General features: G+C 39.5%; 1 protein-coding gene across 1 annotated transcript in view; it reads right to left on the bottom strand.

The window, feature by feature from the left end:
* MTPAP (mitochondrial poly(A) polymerase) overlaps positions 1-20,290 on the bottom strand; it is a 28,168-nt gene extending 7,878 nt beyond the window's left edge. Inside the window, exons 1-6 of the mRNA XM_029239524.1 lie at positions 20,121-20,290; positions 15,512-15,684; positions 14,749-14,982; positions 13,470-13,694; positions 7,255-7,466; positions 3,832-4,058 (exon numbers count right to left, since the gene is read on the bottom strand). Coding sequence (XP_029095357.1) covers positions 3,832-4,058; positions 7,255-7,466; positions 13,470-13,694; positions 14,749-14,982; positions 15,512-15,684; positions 20,121-20,274 — 1,225 coding nt within the window. The 5' untranslated portion in view covers positions 20,275-20,290. The remainder of the gene's footprint in view (positions 1-3,831; positions 4,059-7,254; positions 7,467-13,469; positions 13,695-14,748; positions 14,983-15,511; positions 15,685-20,120) is intronic.
* Between the last annotated feature and the right edge of the window lie 2,350 nt (positions 20,291-22,640).

Genomic DNA, 22,640 nt, shown 5'->3' with positions numbered 1-22,640 from the left:
ACACACACACACACACACACACACACACACACACACACACACACACATGCACTTTGATGTGTATTATATTTCAGTTGGAAAAAAGAGTATAAGCTCTGAAAAGTGCTTGCATTTGAATTCTGGCTCTAGCACGTTCTAACTATGTGAACTTAGGAAACTGAGATGATGCATAAAATTTTTTAGCCAAGTGCCTGGTACTCAATAAATTGTTACTGGGTCCCAGAAAGCTAGCAAATAAAGCTCTCTTCTGTGCTGGGGTCTCCGCATCAAATTTGCTGAAAACACTAGCCAGCCGTTTCTTCCTCAAACCTTTAATTCGTCATAGGAAAGAAAAGCAGGAATCCTCAACAAAAGAACTCTAATCAAACAACTGTTATAAGAGGAAGATGCTCTATTAAAAGCATCAAACACAGAATATAACAAAGGTAGCAAAGCCAAAAAAAGGGCAGAAAATGCACGAAAATAGGACACATGGGGGAAAGTAGTAGCGACTAAGAAAAGATAAAGAAACAAAACTTCAAGAATCACCAAAATACAAAACTTGCCATCATGCTCAGTACAAAACAACCTTCAACTTTAAAATGTTCATCCAATCATTTCAACCTATTTACTGAACTTCTCTAGGCCAGGAGCAGAAAATGCAGAGACGAATCAGACAGCCTGCCCTAGAAAAGCCTGGCCAAGGCAGGCAGGTAAAAGAACGACAGCAGTCTACCCGCTGTTACCAGCCAGGTGCGCTCCAGGTACTTGGGAGCCCACAAGGCACTGCCTCCTGGGAGGCAGGGGGGGAGAGAGAAGCCAGGAAAGAGCTAACAAACAAGTCTGTCGACTGGGCATGTCCTCTCTGCCTTGATGATGAGGAGGTCCTCCAGGCAAGAAGAGGAGGCAGGAGGAAAAGGCCACCTTAGGTGAAGGCACAGAGATGTGCACAAGTGCAGAAGGGCTGCAGCTCCCGATCTACACACAAGAGGGAAGGTACAAGAGGAGGAGGAAAACGAAGACCACGAAGGACCCGAAACACAAGGATAAGAAGTTTGGACTTCCACTTCTGGATTTCAAACAGCGGTTGACAAAGTCCTAGAAGTGCTAACAGGCGCCCCAGAAATTGACGCTGCCTTCTACTAACAAACAAGCCAGCAGGCAGGCATGCAGGTAGGCAATCGAGTCGACAGGGTCTCACTGCCTTCTTTGTGAAACAACACAAATGACAGCCTCTACTTGAATATCCAATGAGAGGCGCAGTTTAGAAGACAAGGACTGTAACAGGACACAAGTCCCTCAGCTGCTTAATTATGGAGTGCTCAAGATGGCTTTGATTATTTCACGACTTAACACTGTTTTTATTCTTAGCCATATACTGTTGAATGTACATCAGTATGGGACCACTGGTTAAAATCAGAAAGTATAAAAAACATGGATTCTGAAAAATACTTAAATGAGTAGGAAAAAAGTATTTTGACAAATTCTCCTCTAAATCATCCTCACCACATCCTTCATATACATTCATCCACGAAAAATTATTTTACAAGTTCAAGATTTCACTAGAACTTCAAAAACCAAAGATAAAAAAGTAGCAACATCAAATTCGCTTTACATTTATTGGCAATTCACACCTATAATGTGCTATGTGGAAAGAAGCAACTGAAGTGGCCCCAAAGTTTCTCTGACCACGTTTAAAATCTAACATGAAGAATTTTTAACAACTAATTTGGTGTTTTTAAGTAGAAAATGAAGGAATTCACAAACTAATTTTGTCGGTTTTGATGCCATAAGATGTGAATAAATTTAAATTTGGTTTAAAATACATTTGGAATAAAAACTCAACATGTCTTTTTTTTTTTTTTTTCGGTACGCGGGCATCTCACTGCTGTGGCCTCTCCCGTTGCAGAGCACAGGCTCCGGATGTGTAGGCTCAGCGGCCATGGCTCACCGGCCAGCCGCTCCGTGGCACGTGGGGGATCTTCCCGGACCGGGGCACGAACCCGTGTCCCCTGCATCGGCAGGCGGACTCTCAACCACTGTGCCACCAGGGAAGCCCAACATGTCATTTTTAATTCGTTCACAAATCATATTCTTTTTCTGAAACAATTAGTGAAAAATTAAAAAAAAAAGACACTAGGAAATTACTGAAGGATTTCAAGAGAGAGAATACCACAATCAGACATGAATTTCTGAAAATCACTGTTAAGAATGGAGCAGTGGGAAGGAGAGAAGCAGCATAAACCTCCCCGGGCAGGGACGCGAGGGGCCTGAGCGTGGCAGGGTGGCAGCGCTTGTCAGACTGGAAGAGAACAATCACGATGTTAGCAGCAGTCAGCTCCCAACATAAACCTGCCTCAATTCCTCCCCTTTTTCAGCTTCTACTCTTTCTTAGCTTCTGAACTCCAAGATTCCATGATATTTCCCCAAAGTGGTTTCTAGGAGAGCAGTCAGAAGCGTCAGGGCACACAGCAGGGACTGAGCAGGAAGTGCTATTTCCAGGCTGCTTACTGGTGAGATCTACCCATGTTTTCTGTTTGTTTCTTACCTCTTTACTAGACTGAGTTACCTGAGAACATCGTCTGTGCCAAAAATCACACCTGACACATAGTAAGTCACCAACAGATCTTTAGTGAATGAATGACACCAAACGATGAGATGAGCACCGGCGCGGACGATGCCCTTTATCCCAACCTCAAAGATGAGACACAGGCTCACCACTCCATCTCCCTGAAAACTTGCTACTTTCCATTAACCTGCCACATGGAGCTTTTTTTAAAGCTTACTTTCAAGCTGTACCACCACTTACAGTGTTCACAGGAAAGAAGAGATTACTTCTAATTTGAATAATAAGGAAAAGTGGCATGGAAGGGAACTTAAAAGAACTTAGAGAAGAAAAGGCACATTCTAGGCAGAAAAACACACAGCATAAATGAAAGAGCTAAGAGGAAATGTTATGAACGTGATATTGGCTGAAACGTGGGAACACATGAAGAAAAATGGTGGGAGAAGAGGTTGGAAAAATTGGATGTGGCTACAGGTGAAAATCTACAACACCAAGCTAAGTCAACTGCTTGACGTTTATTCTATAGGGAATAAAATTCCTTTAAGGTGATTTTAAACGGACGATTCAGGGATGTACTTTAAAAGAACTATTTGGCAGCAATATATAGGAGGGGCAGAAGATGGAGTGCGTATACACTTTGAGTAAATCCCTGAATTATCTTCCTTTTAGAATTTAGGACTGTAATACTTTAGTATCTCATCCAGCAGTCTAGCAAAATTTCAATTTATTTAAGTTACAAATTAAATAGTATACTAATTTTAAAACCATTTACCTACGATTCCTTTTAAGCTTTAACAACAAAAAAAAATTTAGGATCTCTGTAAAGCAATTATGATCCAATAAAGATGCTAAAACGAAAACAACAAAAAAACCATCATGAAACAGTTTTTAGCATCTCTAAGAGAAATCTGGAAATAGCTTCAGACTTGGAAAGCCATCTCTGAAGCTGGGATCCTATCACAAGCTGCATCTGGGATATATTTTTTTCCAAGGTCATTCCAAGATTGGTAAACCAAGGGAGAGGTTCCAACTGGCTCAGGGGATTGTAAACAACATCGCCAGCAGACACAAGACAGAACTCTCAGAACATTCTAAAGGCCTCAGCTTCACAAATCATGTGCTCTCATGGCCTCTGCTGGACATTAAGGACAGTGAAAGCTCTTACATTTTAGATTCATAAGGCTTTGAAAATACATGACCACCAAACACACGCGCATGGTTTTGAAAACACACGGTAATTCTATCCATTCAAACGTCAGAGAGAAAACAGATGCTTCTAGTCTCACCTGCAAGGGTTTTTAGGTAGTCTAGCGTTGGAAGAATAGGGGGTGATCTCCTCTGGAGAAAAAAGATGACCATCACGGTAAGGGAGAAATTTGTAATCCAAGCACCAGGAATACTACTCGTTAACGAATGTGCTCGAGCCCAGCATCGGATACTGAACACCAAGGCTCTCACTCTGGAGTCCAGGGCACCATACATATAAAGGAGTTCAGAACTCTTCAAGGCAATCCTTCAAAAGAGAAAAATAACAGGAATTTTCAAACCCCCGAATTATGATCCCAGAGTAGAATAAAACACATACCTGGGGACGTATCTAAATATCTTACTCTACCTGAACATATTCAGAATAAGAAGAGCAGGTCATCAAAAGCATCACATATTTGCAATATAAAATTTAACGTGAGTGGTTACACTTTCATTACCCTTAGAGCACTCTGTTAACTGCTGACAACCATGATGCAGTTCTAAAGCTTAAAATTTTAAAATCAAAGTTCCTAAACATGACCTAATAAGTGAAATACTACCTAAGCACTCTTTATTAATAAAGACACCAGCACATCTGTAAATAAGACGCTTCACACTTCAGTTGCACACCTGGATTATCTAGTCCTTTTTTTTTTTTTTTTTTTTTTTGAGCTATCAGTTCATGTGTTTATTTGTTGCACCCATTGCTTTTCCAGTGTTTTTAGGGGGCATTTAAGAACCCCTATAGTAAGTTGTCCAGGTATGAGTCTAGAAATTTAGATCAGAGAAGATACAGACAGAATGAACAAAGTCAGCACCAGAATGCATTCGGGCTGTAGGCATTCCAGCCCGATGGTTCTGCAGATTAATTAAAATTTGAGCTGCAAGTTTATTTCTGATCTTCCTACCAGAAGTAGCTAGAAATGAAATGCTGTCACTTGTAGGATTTACACTGGCCACAAGGAGAAACATGATAATTCTTCCAGGGTAAAGATTTCCTGATAACTGAATTTCAAAAACAATTTGATCTCATTGTAGATTATAGGTGAAATAACCTTATACTTTATCATCTAAATCAGGACACTTTAGAATGGGAAAGGGGGGTTATCTAGTCCTTTGACAGACAAGGAAAACATTCTACTTATTTTATCAAGAAAGTATAAATGTCTTAAAATTCAGCCCAAATTACTTAAGTTTAATATTTATAAAAACCACAATCCATGAAGATAAAATGTCTATTAAGAAATCAATCTTCAGAGCCTGTTTTCAATAAGTTCTCTAGTCATAATGTTACAGTGCAAAGAATTATAAGAATTATTTTAAAATTAATCTCCTACTGATCAAGACATGTTTTTTAATTACTCAAAGAGATGAGAGAGGGCACAGCATCATTTCACAGTATCAACTCCAAACTGTCTACTAAGTACCACCATGGATGGCATTTACCTCCTGAGTTTAAGGAAAAGAGCAGAAATGTCAAATTAGAAATTCATGGTGATTAAATGTTTTATCCATGTAAATGAAGGTAAATTAAGCTGAAAAATAAATATCAAATAGTACAAGGTATCTGATATAAAAAAACAATGAGAGTATAAAAACCTGAAGCACATTAAAACAAAATTTTTAAAACTATACCAACAAGACCATGAAAATAACACTATTACAAAGATAAATGTCCTTTTAGAGACACAGATGTAGAGAACAAACATATGGACACCAAGGGGGGAAAACCGCGGGGGGGTGGTGGGATGAATTGTGCGATTGGGATTGACATGTATACACTGATGTGTATAAAACTGATGACTAATAAGAACCTGCTGTATAAAAAAACAAACAAACAAAAAAACAACTAATACTAAACTTTCTTTGGGTTATTTGTATGGAAATATGTTAATATAAATGTTTCAGACGTTACATGAAATTTCTAAAAATCTTATATGTTCTGGTATAATGTTATAAGTCATAATTCTAGTTATTACTTTAAAATGTATATCTCAGAAATAACTAAATTTCCTTGTCAACTGCATTATTATAACTTTCATCAAATCTTTAACCGTGGTCATTTTTAGTCTTTGGTCATTTACAGACAGTTCTGGGTGTGCTCTGACGCTTTTGCAAAAACGTTCCTATAAAAGGGTTTCGTCTTCAAGGAATTCACGGAAACGACTCTGACAAGTACAGGTTTCTGGTAACTGACTCTACTGCTGAACTGAATGAATAAGCATGTTCAGAACGCTTATGGAAAACTGATGAATTCATAAAAGTGCTAACAAAAGATCAAGATGAAAAAAAAATTAATTACATGGGACTGAGTGAACTGATTATAATTTTTGACTTTCTATTTGAATAAAAAAAAATCCCACAAAGACTCAGAAGCAAAATATATACAAATCAATTTTCACTGCAAAGTAAAGGAGCTGTTACAGTGGAGGATTCCTGGACTGAATGTCACTATTATGACATACTGTGAGTGGGTTTCGTGTGTGGTAATTGCAGTCATTGTTGCTTTCGTTGTGGTCATCCATTTACAATGCTTGGTGTCAGTCTATCTCTTGTAAAAATAAAATACAGCGTGTACGTGTGAAAAAAAATTTTCAATAGTTTAAAAACTATTCTGATTGTATGGATTTATATAAAGGTGTTTCTTGCTAAAAAAAAATTAATGATGTAATCTTTCACCTCTAAAAAAAAGTCATTTTATTCTATTTATATACTATAAAGAAAATATAGTAATGATAGAAATACAGTATATATTTTTATTATTCAAAAGTACTTAGCACTGACTTGTTAGTGAACACTTGAGTTTAATCAAAACTGCTCTAGATTGGATTTTCTGAATCTATTTGTACTTCTGATTATGTATCTAGCAGAGAGTACAGTGAAACCAAACACATGTAATGAGCATACTAGAGTATAAAGAAACAAACTCCTCAGCTGAGAAGTCTTCCCTACTGAGAACCAAAGAAAAGTCGTCAGAGTATAAAAGAAGTTGTCATTCTCATCCCATGCGTTTTAAAGCAAACAGGTTGATAATAAAATGAAAACATGCTGAAGAAAAACTACGCAGTCTCATTAGGCTGCTCAGATCACCGTCTGACTTAAGCAAATGCTACCTTTGTTTGGACACACAGTCGACTGCATCTGGAAGCAGCTGAGAGCACAAACCCAAGGTACTGCTTTATTTTCCAAGTGCGCTAGAAGGCTACATACTTCGGAATTTCTGAGTTGTTATCAGGCTACGTAAGTAAGAACAATGAAACACAAGTCTTCTCAGAGGATGTTAGTTAGGTATGTTAACATTTTAATAATTGAAAACCCTACTTTTCAATTCAAGTGTTCAAATTTTTAAAAAATTATTATTAAAGCATATCAAAGAGTCGAAAGCCATTGTTTCTGTACCAGAAAAACTATCCTAATACCTTATAACATTCACATTTAAGATAATAAATAAGAGACCGTACCTATTGTTAGTAGTCAAATCACACTGAAATCCAGAGGCCTGGTGTGAGAACCGGACAAGGGGGCACCGAGCATTTAGTATTTTCTGCACTCCCACACAGCCCGGGCCAAAGTGGTCAAGGCATTCTCCTACCACAGACAGGATCTTCTGTGTTGCAATTCTTTCCGAAGGAACATTTTTCACTTGAAATTCCATCAGAAAATTTCCTGAGGCCTGAAAAATAAAAACATTTGCAAATAGGAGCTTTTCATAAAAAGGAATTTCTTAAAAAAATTTTTCTCAAAGGATGCTCTAAGTCACTTCCGGCCAAAACACACACACACACACACACACACACACACACACACACACACACACCAACAAAACCCAAAACAAACAAAATCAATACACACACACACACAAAATTCTTCATGCAATCACAGCCAAAAGTAGACCAAAAATCTTCAGCTCTCAGAACAGACAAACTACAGACCAGGAGAAAATATTTGCAAACGATGTGACCGACAAGGGCTTAATTTCCAACATATACAAACAGTTCATACAACTCAATAACAAAAAAGCAAACAACCCAATCAAAAAATGGGCAGAAGACCTAAATAGACATTTCTCCAAAGAAGACATACAGATGGCCAAGAGGCACATGAAAATATGTTCAACATCACTAATCATTAGGGAAATGCAAATCAAAACTACAATGAGGTTATCACCTCACACCCATCAGAATGGCCATCATTAAAAAGTCGACAAATAGGGCTTCCCTGGTGGCGCAGTGGTTGAGAGTCCGCCTGCCGATGCAGGGGACACGGGTTCATGCCCCGGTCTGGGAAGATCCCACATGCCGCGGAGCGGCTGGGCCCGTGAGCCATGGCTGCTGAGCCTGCGTGTCCAGAGCCTGTGCTCCACAATCGGAGAGGCCACAACAGTGAGAGGCCCGCGTACCACAAAAAAAAAAAAAAAAAAAAAAAAGGTCGACAAATAATAAATGCTGCAGAGGGTGTGGAGAAAAGGGAACCTTCCTACTCTGTTGGTGGGAATGGAAATTGATACAGCCACTATGGAGAACAGTATGGAGGTTCCTTAAAAAACTACAAATAGAACTACTATACAACCCAGCAATTCCACTACTGGGCATACACCCTGAGAAAACCATAATTCGAAAAGAGTCATGTACCACAATGTTCACTGCAGCTCTATTTACAATAACCAGGACATGAAAGCAACCTAAGTGTCCATCGACAGATGAATGGATGAAAACAATGTGACACCCCCCCCACACAATGGAATACCACTCAGCCATTAAAAAGAACGAAATAGTGCCAGCTGCAGCCACACGGATGGACCCAGAGATGATCACACTGAGTGAAGTCAGACAGAGAAAGGCAAATATGCGATACCTCTTGTGTGTGGAATCTAACATATGATACAAATGAACTTATTTATAAAACAGAAACAGACTCAGAAGACATAGAAGACCAACTTATGGTTACCCAAGGGGGTGGGGGAGGGATAAATTAGGAGTTTAGGATTAGCAGATACAAACTATTGATACTATACATAAAATAAACAACAAGGTCCTACTGTAGAGCACAGGGAACTGTATTCAATACCCTGTGATAAACCATCATGGAAAAGAACATGAAAAAGAATATATACATATGTATAACTGAATCACTTTGCTGGACACCAGAAATCAACACAACATTGTAAACCAACTATATTTCAATAAAAATACTTTCAAAAAATCTTCAGTTTTCTTTTGCTTCTCTAGAGTCAAAATACTAACCTGAAAAATCATTGGCTTTTTATAATTAACTTACGTACCACCGTATATATCATAAAGAAATACTACAGTAGAACCATAGATTCTATAAATTCTGTGAACATACATGTGCCTTTCCAAGTTAGCCTTTCCATTTTAATAAGATCTGTAAACCCACAGTAGTTATAACAGGAAATATATGCACGAGGACAGTAGATCAATAGAAGAAAACAGTACAAACAGACCTAACTACAGAAATTTAATAGTTAATAAAATGAACTCTGCAAATTACTGCAGGAAAATTGCTATTGAAACAATGAGCCAAGTGGCCATTAAAAAAATACACTAGACTAGTCCAAAACCAAAGTAAATTCAACACAGACCAAAGACTTAAACATAAAAGGTTTTAATCAATAAAGTACCAGAACACAATGGGTGAAAGTTTCTACAATCTTGGAGTGAAGGATTCTCTAAGCATGACATGAAATTCCAGAACACACAAAAGAATACTGATGAATAAAAATTAAAACCATCTTCAGGCCAAGCATATATTCATTACTAGATAAAAGACAAATGAAGACAATAATACATATCATATAAAGGGCTAACTTCCCTAATTTATGAAGGGTTTGTACAAATGGAAGGGAGGAAAGCCCACCCAATTCTAAAAATGGACAAAAACACTTGAATAAGAAACTAACAGAAGAAATAAAAATGAGTAAGAAACATAGAAAGAGATGTTCTTGTTGTCCAGAAACTAAGAAGAAATTAAAATAACAATGAGATTTTTCATTTATCAGTCTGGCAAAGACAAAAAGGGTGACAGGACCAGTGTTGGTGGGTGAGGGGAAACACATACATCCCGTCAGTGGGAGTGTAAACCGGGACATACTTTTGGGACAACTTTAGTATTGAAATAGCAAAATTTTAAGTACATATCAATTAGATTTTGATTAGCTATTAAAATCCTAGGAAATCACCCCAAAGGAATGCTCATACAGATAAGCTGATTTGCGAAGCTGTTCCCTCATTGCAGCATTATTTGTGTGGTAGATACTTTTTTTAAGAGCTCTGTCTAGCTTAATAAAGCCTCCTACCCCTCTTTGAGAACTCAGTCCCCCTGAAAGGATCAAGGCCCTGACAACACATGTGGACCAGGCAGGGCGGCTGACGTGAGCACTGTAGGGGCACACCCTCATCCAGCCAGCCGTCTCCACCAGGAACTGCAGCTGAGGTTCCGAGGCAACCACGTGGTTGAAATACAACTCAGAAGCTTTGGGGCAGGCACAGTCCACACCATGAGGATGAAAATGTAAAGAAAATCGAAGCGGGTGGGGAGAGGGGAGTGAAGGGAAGGAAGATATTAAGTAAATCAAATACGTGGAGAAGAAACAGAACCCTTCGTGGACTCTTGATTGGTTATACTTCCTAGTGCTGTCCTTTCCTAAGACTCACCCACATTCCTGACCCTGGGTTCTGGGATGCTTCCTCTACTTCTTTTGTTTGCTTGTTTAAGCTGCTTTGGGTTGGTTTCTGTTATGCACAACCTAAGGATATTACCTAATATAGTTGGCAATAAGGTGGGGAAAAAAGATACCGTCCCCTGTCTAACAAATAAAGCACTGGTTAAGTAAATTACGGTACGTTCGTTCAACAGAACACTCTGCATCCATTGAAAAGGATGCAGTAGACTGAGACGCTGAGACACTATTAAGTGGGGGAGAAAAATCACGTTAAAAGCTGTATAGATTATATTATAATCTCTTCCTAACTGCCCTCAACTCAGGCTGAAGAATAAAACAAGCCCAGAGAACCACAAACCAAGGGGGAGTGCTGGGACACACGGAGCACCAAGAGGTGAGAGGGAGAGGCTCACAACTGCATACACTGGTCAGGAAGCTGCTTTATGGAGGGTGAGTTTGAAAGTGCTCCTGGTTTTTTTAAATCTATTCTTATTTATTTAAAAATAAAAAATAAATAAAAGTGCTCCTGTTTTTCATGTTTCATTTTTAAAATGTTTCTATTAGCAAAGCTATTATAATCTTAAACAAGCATATATTTCAGAGTATATGTTTATAACAACACTGCATAAGTTAAACCTACATACGAAATAATGTTAAATTGTTTAGTGAGACTGGAGCACTGTCTTTTAAAATATCTTTTCCTAACAGCTCTCTATTTCAGAAATCTAAGATCCAACTAAGTTTCCAACTCCTTCCTCTACTTCCAACAGAAAAAAATGTATTTCTTACTGTCTAGCAATCCTCTCAAACACCCCATGAGCTGGCATTATAGCACTATCCCAATTTTATGGCTAGGAAAATCGAGGCACAGAGAAGGTAAATAACTTTCCCAGGGTCATACAGCTGGTAAGCAAAAGAACTATTATTCTGCACTCCCGAGCCCAAGCTTTCACCATTACAACACATTATAATGCCCTTTAATTATTTGGCAAGGTCTTTTATTTAATATAAAAATAGCCTAACATAATTTAAGTGTCCCTGCCAGGAATTTAATACAATTTCAAGTACATGTTAGTCTTAATCAGACTGACCTGTTTCACTTTCATGTGTTTCGTATTTCTTGGCCAGTTTCAACTATGTAATTACATGCTGAGCAGATAAAGTATGGCGGGCACTGTGTGGGATGAGAAAATGAACAGACACGGATCCTGCCCTGCCCACGCTTAGGATACAGTGAGAGACACAGATCAACCACGAACTAAACGTAACACAGAAGGAATCTGGAGACAGAAGTATGAGCTACACTACAAAAACGGAGTGATTAATTTTGACTGGAGCAGAGGAAAAAATCAAGTATGGTTTAAGACGGTGGAGTCAGAACGAGGCCTTGAAACCCGTGTAGGAATGGTAGCCAGGAGTGGAAGGGAAGCGCACTCCTCAGTGAAGACACAGAACGACGGTTCAGCGGCCATTCATATCCTAAAAGTGCCCCACAACTGGTAATTAAATGATGTGATTGGAAAACTGGGTGTGTGAAGATAGGGAAAGACAAACGATTACTAAAATCAATTATGAGACAGATCATTTCAATCCTGTGTTAAAACGAAGAACTGTTCTAAGCTTGTGGATGATCCAATCTGTGTTTTAAGATAACTCCAGCAGAGACTGAGGGCTGGAATACCAAGGCATGACACGAGAAGCACGTGGAAAGCAGGATGTTGCTACAACCATCTAAGTGAGAATTTATAAGGGACCGTGTCACTATAGCTTTGAGTATGTAAATGAAGAGGCAGACCTGAAAGATTAGCTTAGGTATCTTCGCTTAGAGGACAGCAAATGTCAGGAAAGCTAAAATGCCACTGATTAACATGTGACACATAGCTAAGAACTTTTATAAAAACTTATAAAGAATATTTACAAGGAGATGAAGATAAAGTTTTGTTTTCAAAATGTCAAGTTTGAAGTTTCAACTGGACATCTACACAGAGATGATTACTAGTTTGAAATACATAAGAAAGAACAGTCCTAAAAACCTAAGCTTTTACAAAAACACAGAAGCCTTTTCAAATCAAAGTTGTAATGAAATTAAAGCACCTCATATTGTTTGGGATGATGACAGACACACTGATTAAGTTTACTCTGTCAGACACGCATGCTAATAAGAACATAAATGGGATATACAATTTCTAAACTCTAACAGGAATGGAGGAAAGGGCAGACTAAAGAAAGAATCCAACAGGAGGAGGAAAGGAAAGGAATGAAAAGCAAAGAAAAAGCGTAGAAAATAGGAAATAAACAATAAGACAGTAGAAATAAATCCAAAAATTACCAGTAATAATAAATAAAAAGACTCACAGATTGGAGTAAAAGCATAAAATTCAGTGATCTGCTATTTATACTCAAAACGTAACAACGTACGTGAAGGCTGGAAATACTGATGCAGGAGGAGAAGGTACGCGAGACAAGTAACGAGCAGCCATCTTAGCCAACAAAAAAGAATTTAAAGAAAAGGCATTTAGAGATGATGGACAAAATTTAATGATAAATGAACAACCCAATAAAAAGGTATAATAATCATATACCTATATGTAGCTAACATAGTCTTTGAATAAAACAAAAATCAAAAGAATTCTGAGAAATGAAGAGAAACAAAAATCATGAGATGTAAAAAGCATTTCACTAACTAGATCACGCAGGTGAAAAAATTAGTTAATACACACATAATCTGAATAACACGGTAAGGAATCCTGGCCTACCCCAAAAAATTCTCAACCCTCAAAAAGAACAACCATGTTTAAGATATTCACAAAAAAATGATAACATATTAGACCAATACAAAGAAAGACTTTACAATTCCAAAGAATCAGTATCAAACAGACCCTATTCTTTAACCATATTGCTTCTTAAGCTTAGAAATCAAGTTGTAATTTTATTAAATCTAAAGATTTCCTGTATTTTTTCTGACAACTTTGTGATTTAAAGAAATGTAATTACCTTGTGAGTACTAAATTTTTCAATTTCATCTAGATCCAAAAACATGTCCAAATCACATCCTAATTTTCCAAAACTGTTCACTGAAGAGCCAAAGGGTCTGACGGTGCAGTCCGGAAAATACGCAGCGGCTACATCTTCAATAAGAGAGCAGGTGAGATATCGGAGCCTGGTGCTCTCCTCTGTGAGCTGGAATTCCCTCAGGAGGGTGTTCAGCTGATCATCGACCTAGCTGGCCAGAACAGAAACAAGAGGATATAGAAAATGTTAAGGTCATGTAAAATAATTGTCATTTTACTTCCAGAAATTTGATGACTCAGGAGACCTACCTTAAAAATGCGCAGCCTTTTTACATGTAGCCTTAAGAGTGGATTTTACAAATGCCCTTTAAAAAGCACTAAGGAATGAGGACACCAGCAAAAACAAAAGTTGGCTAGAATTAAAACTACTATTTTTCTTAGGCCATGAGTATAAAGTATTGTTTTAGAAAATGCAAACAGTAAAATGCCCCAGTAGAGGAGGTCAAAGCAACCACAAAGCTGGACATTTAAATGAAGTTGGGGGCAGAGAAGAACCAATGTTAAAGGCAAGTAACACCAGAAATAAGCAAGGCTTCGAGGAATGCAGGCCCAAGGTCCCCCAGTTCCTCCGAATAGCAGTCCTGTACGTTCCCTAGAAGGCTGGTGATAGAACGATCACACACTGTGAAGGCGCATGCTGGAGCTGAATATTTAAAATGAAAACCACAGCCTTAAATGCCCACATTTGAAAATAATATTGAAAATAACTGAACTAAACACTTACCTCAAGAAAAATAAATAAGAGAAAGCAGAGGAAATACAAAAGGTTTTTTCTTTAAAAATTAGAAAATCAACCCCCAAAATAGCATTTTGATAACTAAAACCATGAACATATTCTTGGAAAGGGCTAGCTAAACCTTTGACAAGTCTGAGTAAGAAAAACCAAAACTACTATAAACATTACTAGAGCAGACAAAAAGAGATAAAACCAGAAATAAGATATTTTAAAATTTATAAAAGAATGCCATGTACAATTATATGCCATGTTGACAAGAGGAAGGAAGCCAGAATAATCCAAAGGCCCCAAACTTTGGAAGAATGTGGCTCCTTCTGAGGATTACAAAGATATGGTGGCAGGGAGTAGGGAAGGATTACTTTTACTTTTCACTCAGTATGAATATCTAATAATAAAAACTTACAATATACAAAACAAGTCAAACACACACACATATCAAGTCGGGGAAGTGTACCTATAAACTTACACTTTCTGCACAACAAAGTAATTCAAAAAGCTTCTTGCTTGAAGGAGAAGACTGAGTCCTACATTGAATGCTTGGCTGTTCAGAAGTCTGGTTTAATGGAGTCTTCAACTTTAAATTGAAGTAGCGTGATCTGAATGGAACTGCAGCCTCTGTGGCCAGGCTTGGAGTACGAGTTACATTCTGCAGTGAAGCTACGCTTTCCTTCTGCCTAAATTCTACAACAGCATAAAGACCCTATACCAAAGACATAAGAAGAACAGAACACATTTCAAAATTCTATTTTTAACATAGTATTTTAGTTCATATTTCAAAGCAATTATCATAACAGGCAAAATACTAATTTTTAAAATTTACAATGATACACTTCTAACACAAGCAATGGTTTTAACCATTATAAGCAGATTAAGAAAAGGAACATTATAAAGTGGTATTAGTTAAGAGAAGCTGAAAATAATGCTGAAATAGAAAATTAAAAGGCAAAACAAAGATCTCCCACTGGCTTCTACACCTAAGGTAATGGAAAGATTTAAAGTATTCAAATTATGAAATGATTCAGGTATAATTATGCTTATAATTCTGTGATACTCCTATAAGGATTTCTATTCTCGTATCAAAAAAAAAATCTCATTGAAGAAATTTAGACAAAGATAGATGCAGGATATCAAAAAGATTCTAACTTTACCATATTGCAGAGGCAACAGAGGAAAAAATAACTTTAAAAAAAAGTATGAATGTTAAGTCAGATTGTTTTTCAAATACTTACAAAGCTTTCATAGAAGAAGTGGTTGTTAATAGATCCATGTTGGGATAAGTACTTGAGAAACTTCTTCTCGCTGATTTTATTTGGGCAGTGGATTAACACAGTCCGCTGGGCCTGTTCTCGTCTCTCTTTTTGCACCTCAGAGAATCTCTTTTTTGGAGTCCTGTCTTCAGAGCCTATGAATGAGACAAAGACATTCCCAACACACACACGTAAAATTCAAAGCATCTCTTGGTGTGGTATATAAAGATTTTACACCTGACCACAACCAACTTTATCCTCATTTCATCTGCTTTCTTCTCCTTTATAAGGGGGAAGCTATACTATTCCCAGTCTTCCTATTACCATTCTCTTGTGATTACCATTAAATTGTCCACTCTGTTTTGACTGACTATACTCAATGCAGAGCGCTAAAAAGGGAGCACTCCACAAAATTTTAAAAGTAAAACCACTTCCACAAATACACACATACAAAGTCTGTATAAGCTGTAACATTCCAAAGCCTGAAAAAAGATGATTCCAAGCCTGAGCGCAACGAGACCATGAGTTTAAAAGTTTAATGTATTAAAGTAAGTTATTAGTTTTTGGGACTTCCCTGGTGGTCCAGTGGGTAAGACTCTGCGCTCGTGATGCAGGGGGTCCGGGTTCGATCCCTCACTGGGGAACCAGATCCCACACGCCGCAGCTAAGAAGTCCGCATGCTGCAACTAAAAGATCCCACACACCGCAATGAAGATCACACACTGTAACTAAGACGCGGCACAGCCAAAATTAATTAATTAATTAATATTTAAAAAATAAAATAAGTTATTAGTTTTTCTCTGTAACGGGTCTTGATCTGGCTCAAACAGTTAACAATGAGTCACCAACTACCATGTGCTACGCGTCACAGGGAAGCCTGCGAGCCCGAACCTTAGCTGCTGCCCATAGAGCTCACACTCTTTACTAAAGAAATAGACAGGTGGTTTTTTTTCCCCATTAGAAGCCATCCAGGGGTTAGGGACTTTACAATCACAGGAAATGAAGGCAAGAGCTGTGATAGGCAAGAAGTAAATAATCCACCGATCACAAAGGAAAGATCAACAAGTGAACTAAACACAAGGAGAAAGAAAATCATTCAAGTTCTAATTCCAAAGAGATTAAATGTCACCAATGCACAGAAATCAGCAAAAGCTTTCAGCCTCATCTTCTTTCAAAAGGTCACAAAACTGATGGATACAGGAAGTACTGCACACACACTGAAGCTTCATTTCAGCAAACCCCAAGACATCCTCACGGACAAGACAGAGGAAGGCAGGCAGTAAGCGCCGGTGGGACCCTCCAGCCTGCTGGGCGGCATCCACCTAGAGGCAGGTCTCCGCAGAGCACTCTTGGCCCTGCCCTACTCCACATTTCTAACAACTGATCAAACATACTGTGCGTCTTCCCTACACTCACTGTAGAGATGCTAAACGTGCATCTCTTAAATACGCGTCCTCTTCTCTACTCCGGATGCCAATTCTTCAACATCAGTCTCTCATTTCAGGCCTGGAACACAGCAGCCTGATTGCTAAACTGGTCTCGTTCGCTCCAGTCTTGTCCTTCTCAAGCCACTCTCCACACTGCTGCCAAAGCCAGCTTTCTAAGGTAATCGTTTTTAGAGTCTTCTTCTTTGACTTCCCTGCCGCATTCGTGATGAGGTCTGAGCCCCACAGCCCGGCTATGAAGCTGCCGGCATCTCGGCCCCCTCCTCAGCCACATCAACCTCAGCCCCACCTCCTCCACGATGCTCACGTACGCTGCTCTTCACTCGGCACCGCCACACACACTCGGAACTCTTCACGTCTTCTCCTCTCTGGCTGGAACGCCCACCTTCTCATTTTCTGCCCTGCAAACTCCCATTCATCCTCCAAACGGTGCTCAGCTCTGTGAAGAGCTGACCCTCCAAGGCAGAATTGCTTCCACCTCTGCACTACCTCACTTCAACATCTATGGAAGACGGTAAGTCACGGTGCTGTGTTTACGTAACAGCACGGAAGAATGTCTGTCTTCCACGCTGAGGGCAGGGCAGGTAGTCTCACTCACTTGGACCTCAGTCTACTGACAGCCCTTCCAAATGGTCCTTCTTTTTCTTATGGTCCAGGCTTTCCTCACCCGCTTTTCCAGCTGGAATTACCACCTCTATCTTCTTGTCTCTGGTATCTACTGAGTCTACACTGATGTCCAACTGCTTACTGTAAAAGTCAAGTCAAGCTGTAAACTTTCAGAGAGTAAAAGTATAAATCCTCCCCTTGTTCTCTCCAATACCCACTTATTAGGTGTGATATAAACATATACATTTGTATCTCTCCGGAGATAAACATTTTTCACACAATTACTGAAAATGTACTATACATTCTCTTCTGTAACATGCTTTTAAATATTTAATACATTGTTGATATCTTTTTGTGTCAGTAGATATATATTTACCTCATTTTTAAAATAACTGCATAAACATTCTTAGGTGTTTATGGTAATTTAATCCATCTTCTGATAAATAGGGAGATGGTTTACCTTTTTCACTATCACAAACAATACTGCAATATCACTGGTATACAGTGTTTTGCACTATTATGCAGGTATCCCTGCAGCTGGATTACTGGGGAAGAGCAGGACTGCATGCGAGGGGGAGACAGAGAAGTCTGATGACAGACGGGGCGACAGGCTTGAACAGGACTGATGGCTCTAACCTTGAACAGCAGTAGGCACGACGGAGTAGACGGGACAAAGTCATGAAGGGGACAAAAAGTTCAGGTAGCATAAGTACCTTGCAAAAGGCTTGTCAAATCTACAAACAACACAAAGTTGGGAGGAAAAACTAATAAGTGTTAGTATTTTAAGACAGACTCAAATTTGCAACGGTCTTGATAACAGAATCTGAAAAGCATAAGCACAAAACACACTGTCCTGCGTTTAGAATTAAAAACAACATAAAGACACAAGCACATAATGGGGGGGGGGATTCAGCCAGCAGTAGATGGACAGAAGAAGACCAAAAGTTTGATATGATGAAGGCTCAAAATGAGCCAAGGGAATGTCTTAGCTTCCGGGGTGAGGAAAGGGAGAAGACAGACATAGATATCAAATCCAAACCCAAGGGGGTAAAAGCACTTCCTTCCTATTTACTAGTCAGGCCAAACTTTTGGCAATGAGTTCTCACACTGAGTGAAAAACTGAACTGGAGATTTCTCAATTTCCTTCTAATTATAAAAGTATACGCTTCTAAGTGAGTTATATAATCACCTTCTTCTCTTTAAAAATGGAAGAGAAATTCAAATGAGGATTTTGTTACTTGTTATGCCTCACAAGAGTCCCTGGATATTTAGCCAGTCATATTATCCTAATGATACAAAATGAAACACATTTCCTGAGAAAAACAACAAAGCTCTACTAAGTGAAGCCTTGGAATCAGAAGGGTTTATTCTCACCTTTGCTACTGAATAGCTAAGCATGATCCACTTACCAGCCACCTGTACCAGCCTGTTTCCACAGCTACAAAATGGAGTAATAATAATTCCTTCCAAACCTAGTTCACAGAGTTTTATATCTCAAAGAGCATCCTATGAAAATACTCTAAAATTTAAACCACTATACACATGTTAAATCACAATAGCTCCTCTGGCAAAAGCCTTACTCACATTTTCAGTCACTTAAGCGTTTTTAACAGAAACAGCTTCTACTAAATACAGTCCAATCAGCATTTCAATGAACTGTGACGGTAAGTGATATTTCCAACGCTCTGTCAATATGAGTCTCTCATACAGTCTGATGAGGACAGCAACCCTATCATTTACTTTAGGGGAAAATGCCGTACTTGTTTAGCCTTCTTTAGAACTGTTTCCACAAATAATCTCATGCCTTAAAACTACAGCTCCAAGAAATGGTAGAAATCAACACCTTTTATTTAACAGCGGGGCTCGAGGTCTAAATTAACTCAGCGGCAAGTCCCTTGGCTCTCTGCGCCTCTGTCTCCATCTCCAAAATGGAGACCGTGATACAATCCTGCCAGACTGTTTTAAGAATAGTAAATAACATAAACGCAGCTCTTGGATCACAAGAGGGGGGACTGGGCTTCTCAACACACCAGCCTATAAACTTAGAACGCCTGCTGTTCCAGCCCAAGCAAATCTGTTACCAAGCTGACTCTTGGTAGAATCAGAAGAATAAAGCAAACGTCAGTAAATGCAGAGGCACAGCCTCCACTGGAGGGCCAGAGGTCCTGGTTGTTCATCAAGGCTTCACTCCGCTCGGCCTCCATCGGCAACTTGCGAGCATCAACCTCAGTTACATCCGTGAACGAAGAAGCGACTGGCTCAACTGTGGCATCACTACCGTAACTGGCAACAGCGTTTCGCCCAACTGTCAGACACTAGCAAACTCTGCTCCTGGCCTGCACTGCGGAGCTCTGAACGACTTCATCACTGGGCACGCAGTCCCCGAAAGAAGGAACGTCCCACACCGCGCCGCCGCCACGCCGCCGGAACCACGGCGGCAGCCCTAGGTTTCCCGAGCGAGGCCGGGACACTGCCGTGCGGTCCCCCCGCCGCTTCCACCGGCCCTGCGCCCGCCCGCGACCCCAGCCCCGGCGCCATACCTGTCTCCGCGCTCCCCAAGGACTGCTCTTCCCTCCCGAGGGCTGCGGCCACCGTTCCTGGGCAACTGAGAAGCCTGCAGAGAGGACGCTGGACTTGACTTCTCCGAGCACGGAGGGGCAAACTGGTCAACAGCCCCAAACCACGAGCCGCCATCTTCAAAGGTGCAAGAGCGCGGACGAAAGGGCGCCGGGCTTCCGCGCATGCGCGCGGAGGAGGTGGGAAAGGATGGGAAGCGATGGGAAGCCTAGAGGGTCAAACTAGGCGAAGGACGCTCGCTTATACAGGAAAGCGAGTTGCGGCTTGAATGAGGCTTTCGCACGTGTCTGATTTCCCCTCTCCCACGGTTCTCTAAAAGAAGGCTCCCAGGAGAACGAGCACGCCACCTACTTTTTCAAACTGAGTCATGAAAATAGAACCAGAGAGCAAGGGCATGAGGAAGGAGCACTGACTTGCGAATCTATACTTAGAAGATGATAAACGACACTTTTTCTTTACCAAACACTGTTCTAAGTGCTATACGTGGGTTGACTTTTTTAACCCTTACAACAAGGCTGTGACGTAGGAACTCTTATCTCCATTTATTTATGGGAAGGTTGAGGCATAGAGACGTTGAGTAACATTCCTAAAGTTCTACAGCCAGGCAGGGGCAGAAATGGAAGTTAAACCTAGGTTTCCTTATACAGGGTTTTTTTCTTTCCCTCCTTTCCTCCCCTTCCTTCCTTCCTCCCTCTCCCCCTCCCTCCCTCTTTCACACTTTCTGTAACAGTTTGACTGAGATTTAAGTCATATACTACACAATTCACCCCTTTAGGTGTACCATTCAATGGTTTTTAGTAGATTCATAGAGATGGGCAATAATCACAATCATGCTTAGAACGCTTCATCACCTCCAAAAGAAACCTTGTGCCGGCTAGCTACCACCCCTAATCACCACACTCCCCCCAGCTCTAAATAACCACGTACCTATGTGTCTCCTCGGAACTGCCTTTCTGGACATTTCATACAAGTGGAATCATAAAATGTGTGTTTTTTTGTGACTGGCTTCTTTCACTTGGTATAATGGTTTTATGGTTCGTCCATGTTGTAGCATCTATCAGTACCTTATTCCTTTCTATGGCTGAATAATACTCCATTGTAGGAATATGCCACAGGTGGTTATCCTGTCATCACTTAAGGGGCATTTGGGCTGTTTGTTTTGGGTTGTTTCCACCTTTTTGTGCTGCTTTGAATTTTCATGTACAAGTTTTTGTGTGAACATATGTTTTCACTTCTCTTGGGTGTATACCTAGGAGTAGAACTGCTGGGTCATATGTTTTAACTTTTTGAGGAACTGCAGGCTATTTTCCAAAGCTGCATCATTTTCATTCTCATCACCAGCGTATGAGTGTTCCAATTTCTGCACATTCTTGTCCAATACTTTTCATTTTCCATTGTGTTTTCTTATTCCATTCTATTTTTGCTCAGTAGAATTCTAATTATAAAAAGGTTTTATAATACGCATGTGTCAACATATTAATTTAGCCATTAAAAATTAAATATAGGGTTCTTGAAGGATAATGGTAGTGTTTTATTCTTTGAGCTGTGTGGTGGGGCTACAGTGGCTCATTGTATTTGAATTCTTCTTACCACACACATGTTTATGAATATTATTTTGTATCTACTCAATAAAAAGTTACACTCATCTGATTCTTTTCTTGTTAATGACTGCTCCTTTGGAAAGGCCAGTGCAAATACATTCTGGTCCATAAGTTGGAGGTTCTGGTTAGCTGAGGTCAGTTCATTCAGGTTTCTCTATGTCCATCAGCAATTACCCGCATATTGCCAAGGAGGAGGGTGGATGGGGGAGAGATGGAATGGGAGGTTGGGACTGGCAGATGCAAACTATTATGTATAGAATGGATAAGCAACAAGGTCCTACTGTATAGCACAGGGAACTATATTCAATATCCTGTGATAAACTATAGTGGAAAAGAATATGAAAAAGAACATATATATATATATATATATATATATATATATATATATATATAACTGAATCACTTTGCTGTGCAATACAACATTGTAAATCAACTCGACTTCAATAAAAAAAAAATTACCCCCATAGATTCTCTTAAACATGGGAAAAACAACCAAACTTCGAGGTATTACTGAATATTTGTTACAGATGGCAGCCTTAATTTATTGACTTACGATTTTACCTTCTATTATGGATTGAACTGTGCCCCCACCAAAAAAAGATATGTTGAAGCCCTAACCCCCAGGACCTCAGAATGTGACCTTATTTTGAAATAGGGTTATTACAGACGTAATCAGTTAAGATGATGTCTACTGGAGTAGGGGAGGTGTAACTGGTGTCCTTATAAGAAGACAGCCATGTAAAGTCAGACACACAGGGAGAATACCAGGTGATAACAAGGCGGAGATTGGAGGGATGTAGCCAAAAAACAAAGAACACCAAAGTTGGCCAGCAAACCACAGAAGCTGGGAACAGACAAGAAAGAATTCTTCTGTAGGTTTCA

The sequence above is a fragment of the Monodon monoceros genome, unplaced genomic scaffold (genome assembly GCF_005190385.1).
Source record: "Monodon monoceros isolate NGI ecotype Baffin Bay Population unplaced genomic scaffold, NGI_Narwhal_1 Super_Scaffold_21, whole genome shotgun sequence".
NCBI classification, from domain to species: Eukaryota; Metazoa; Chordata; class Mammalia; order Artiodactyla; family Monodontidae; genus Monodon; species Monodon monoceros.
This window is presented reverse-complemented; position numbering and strand designations above follow the sequence as displayed.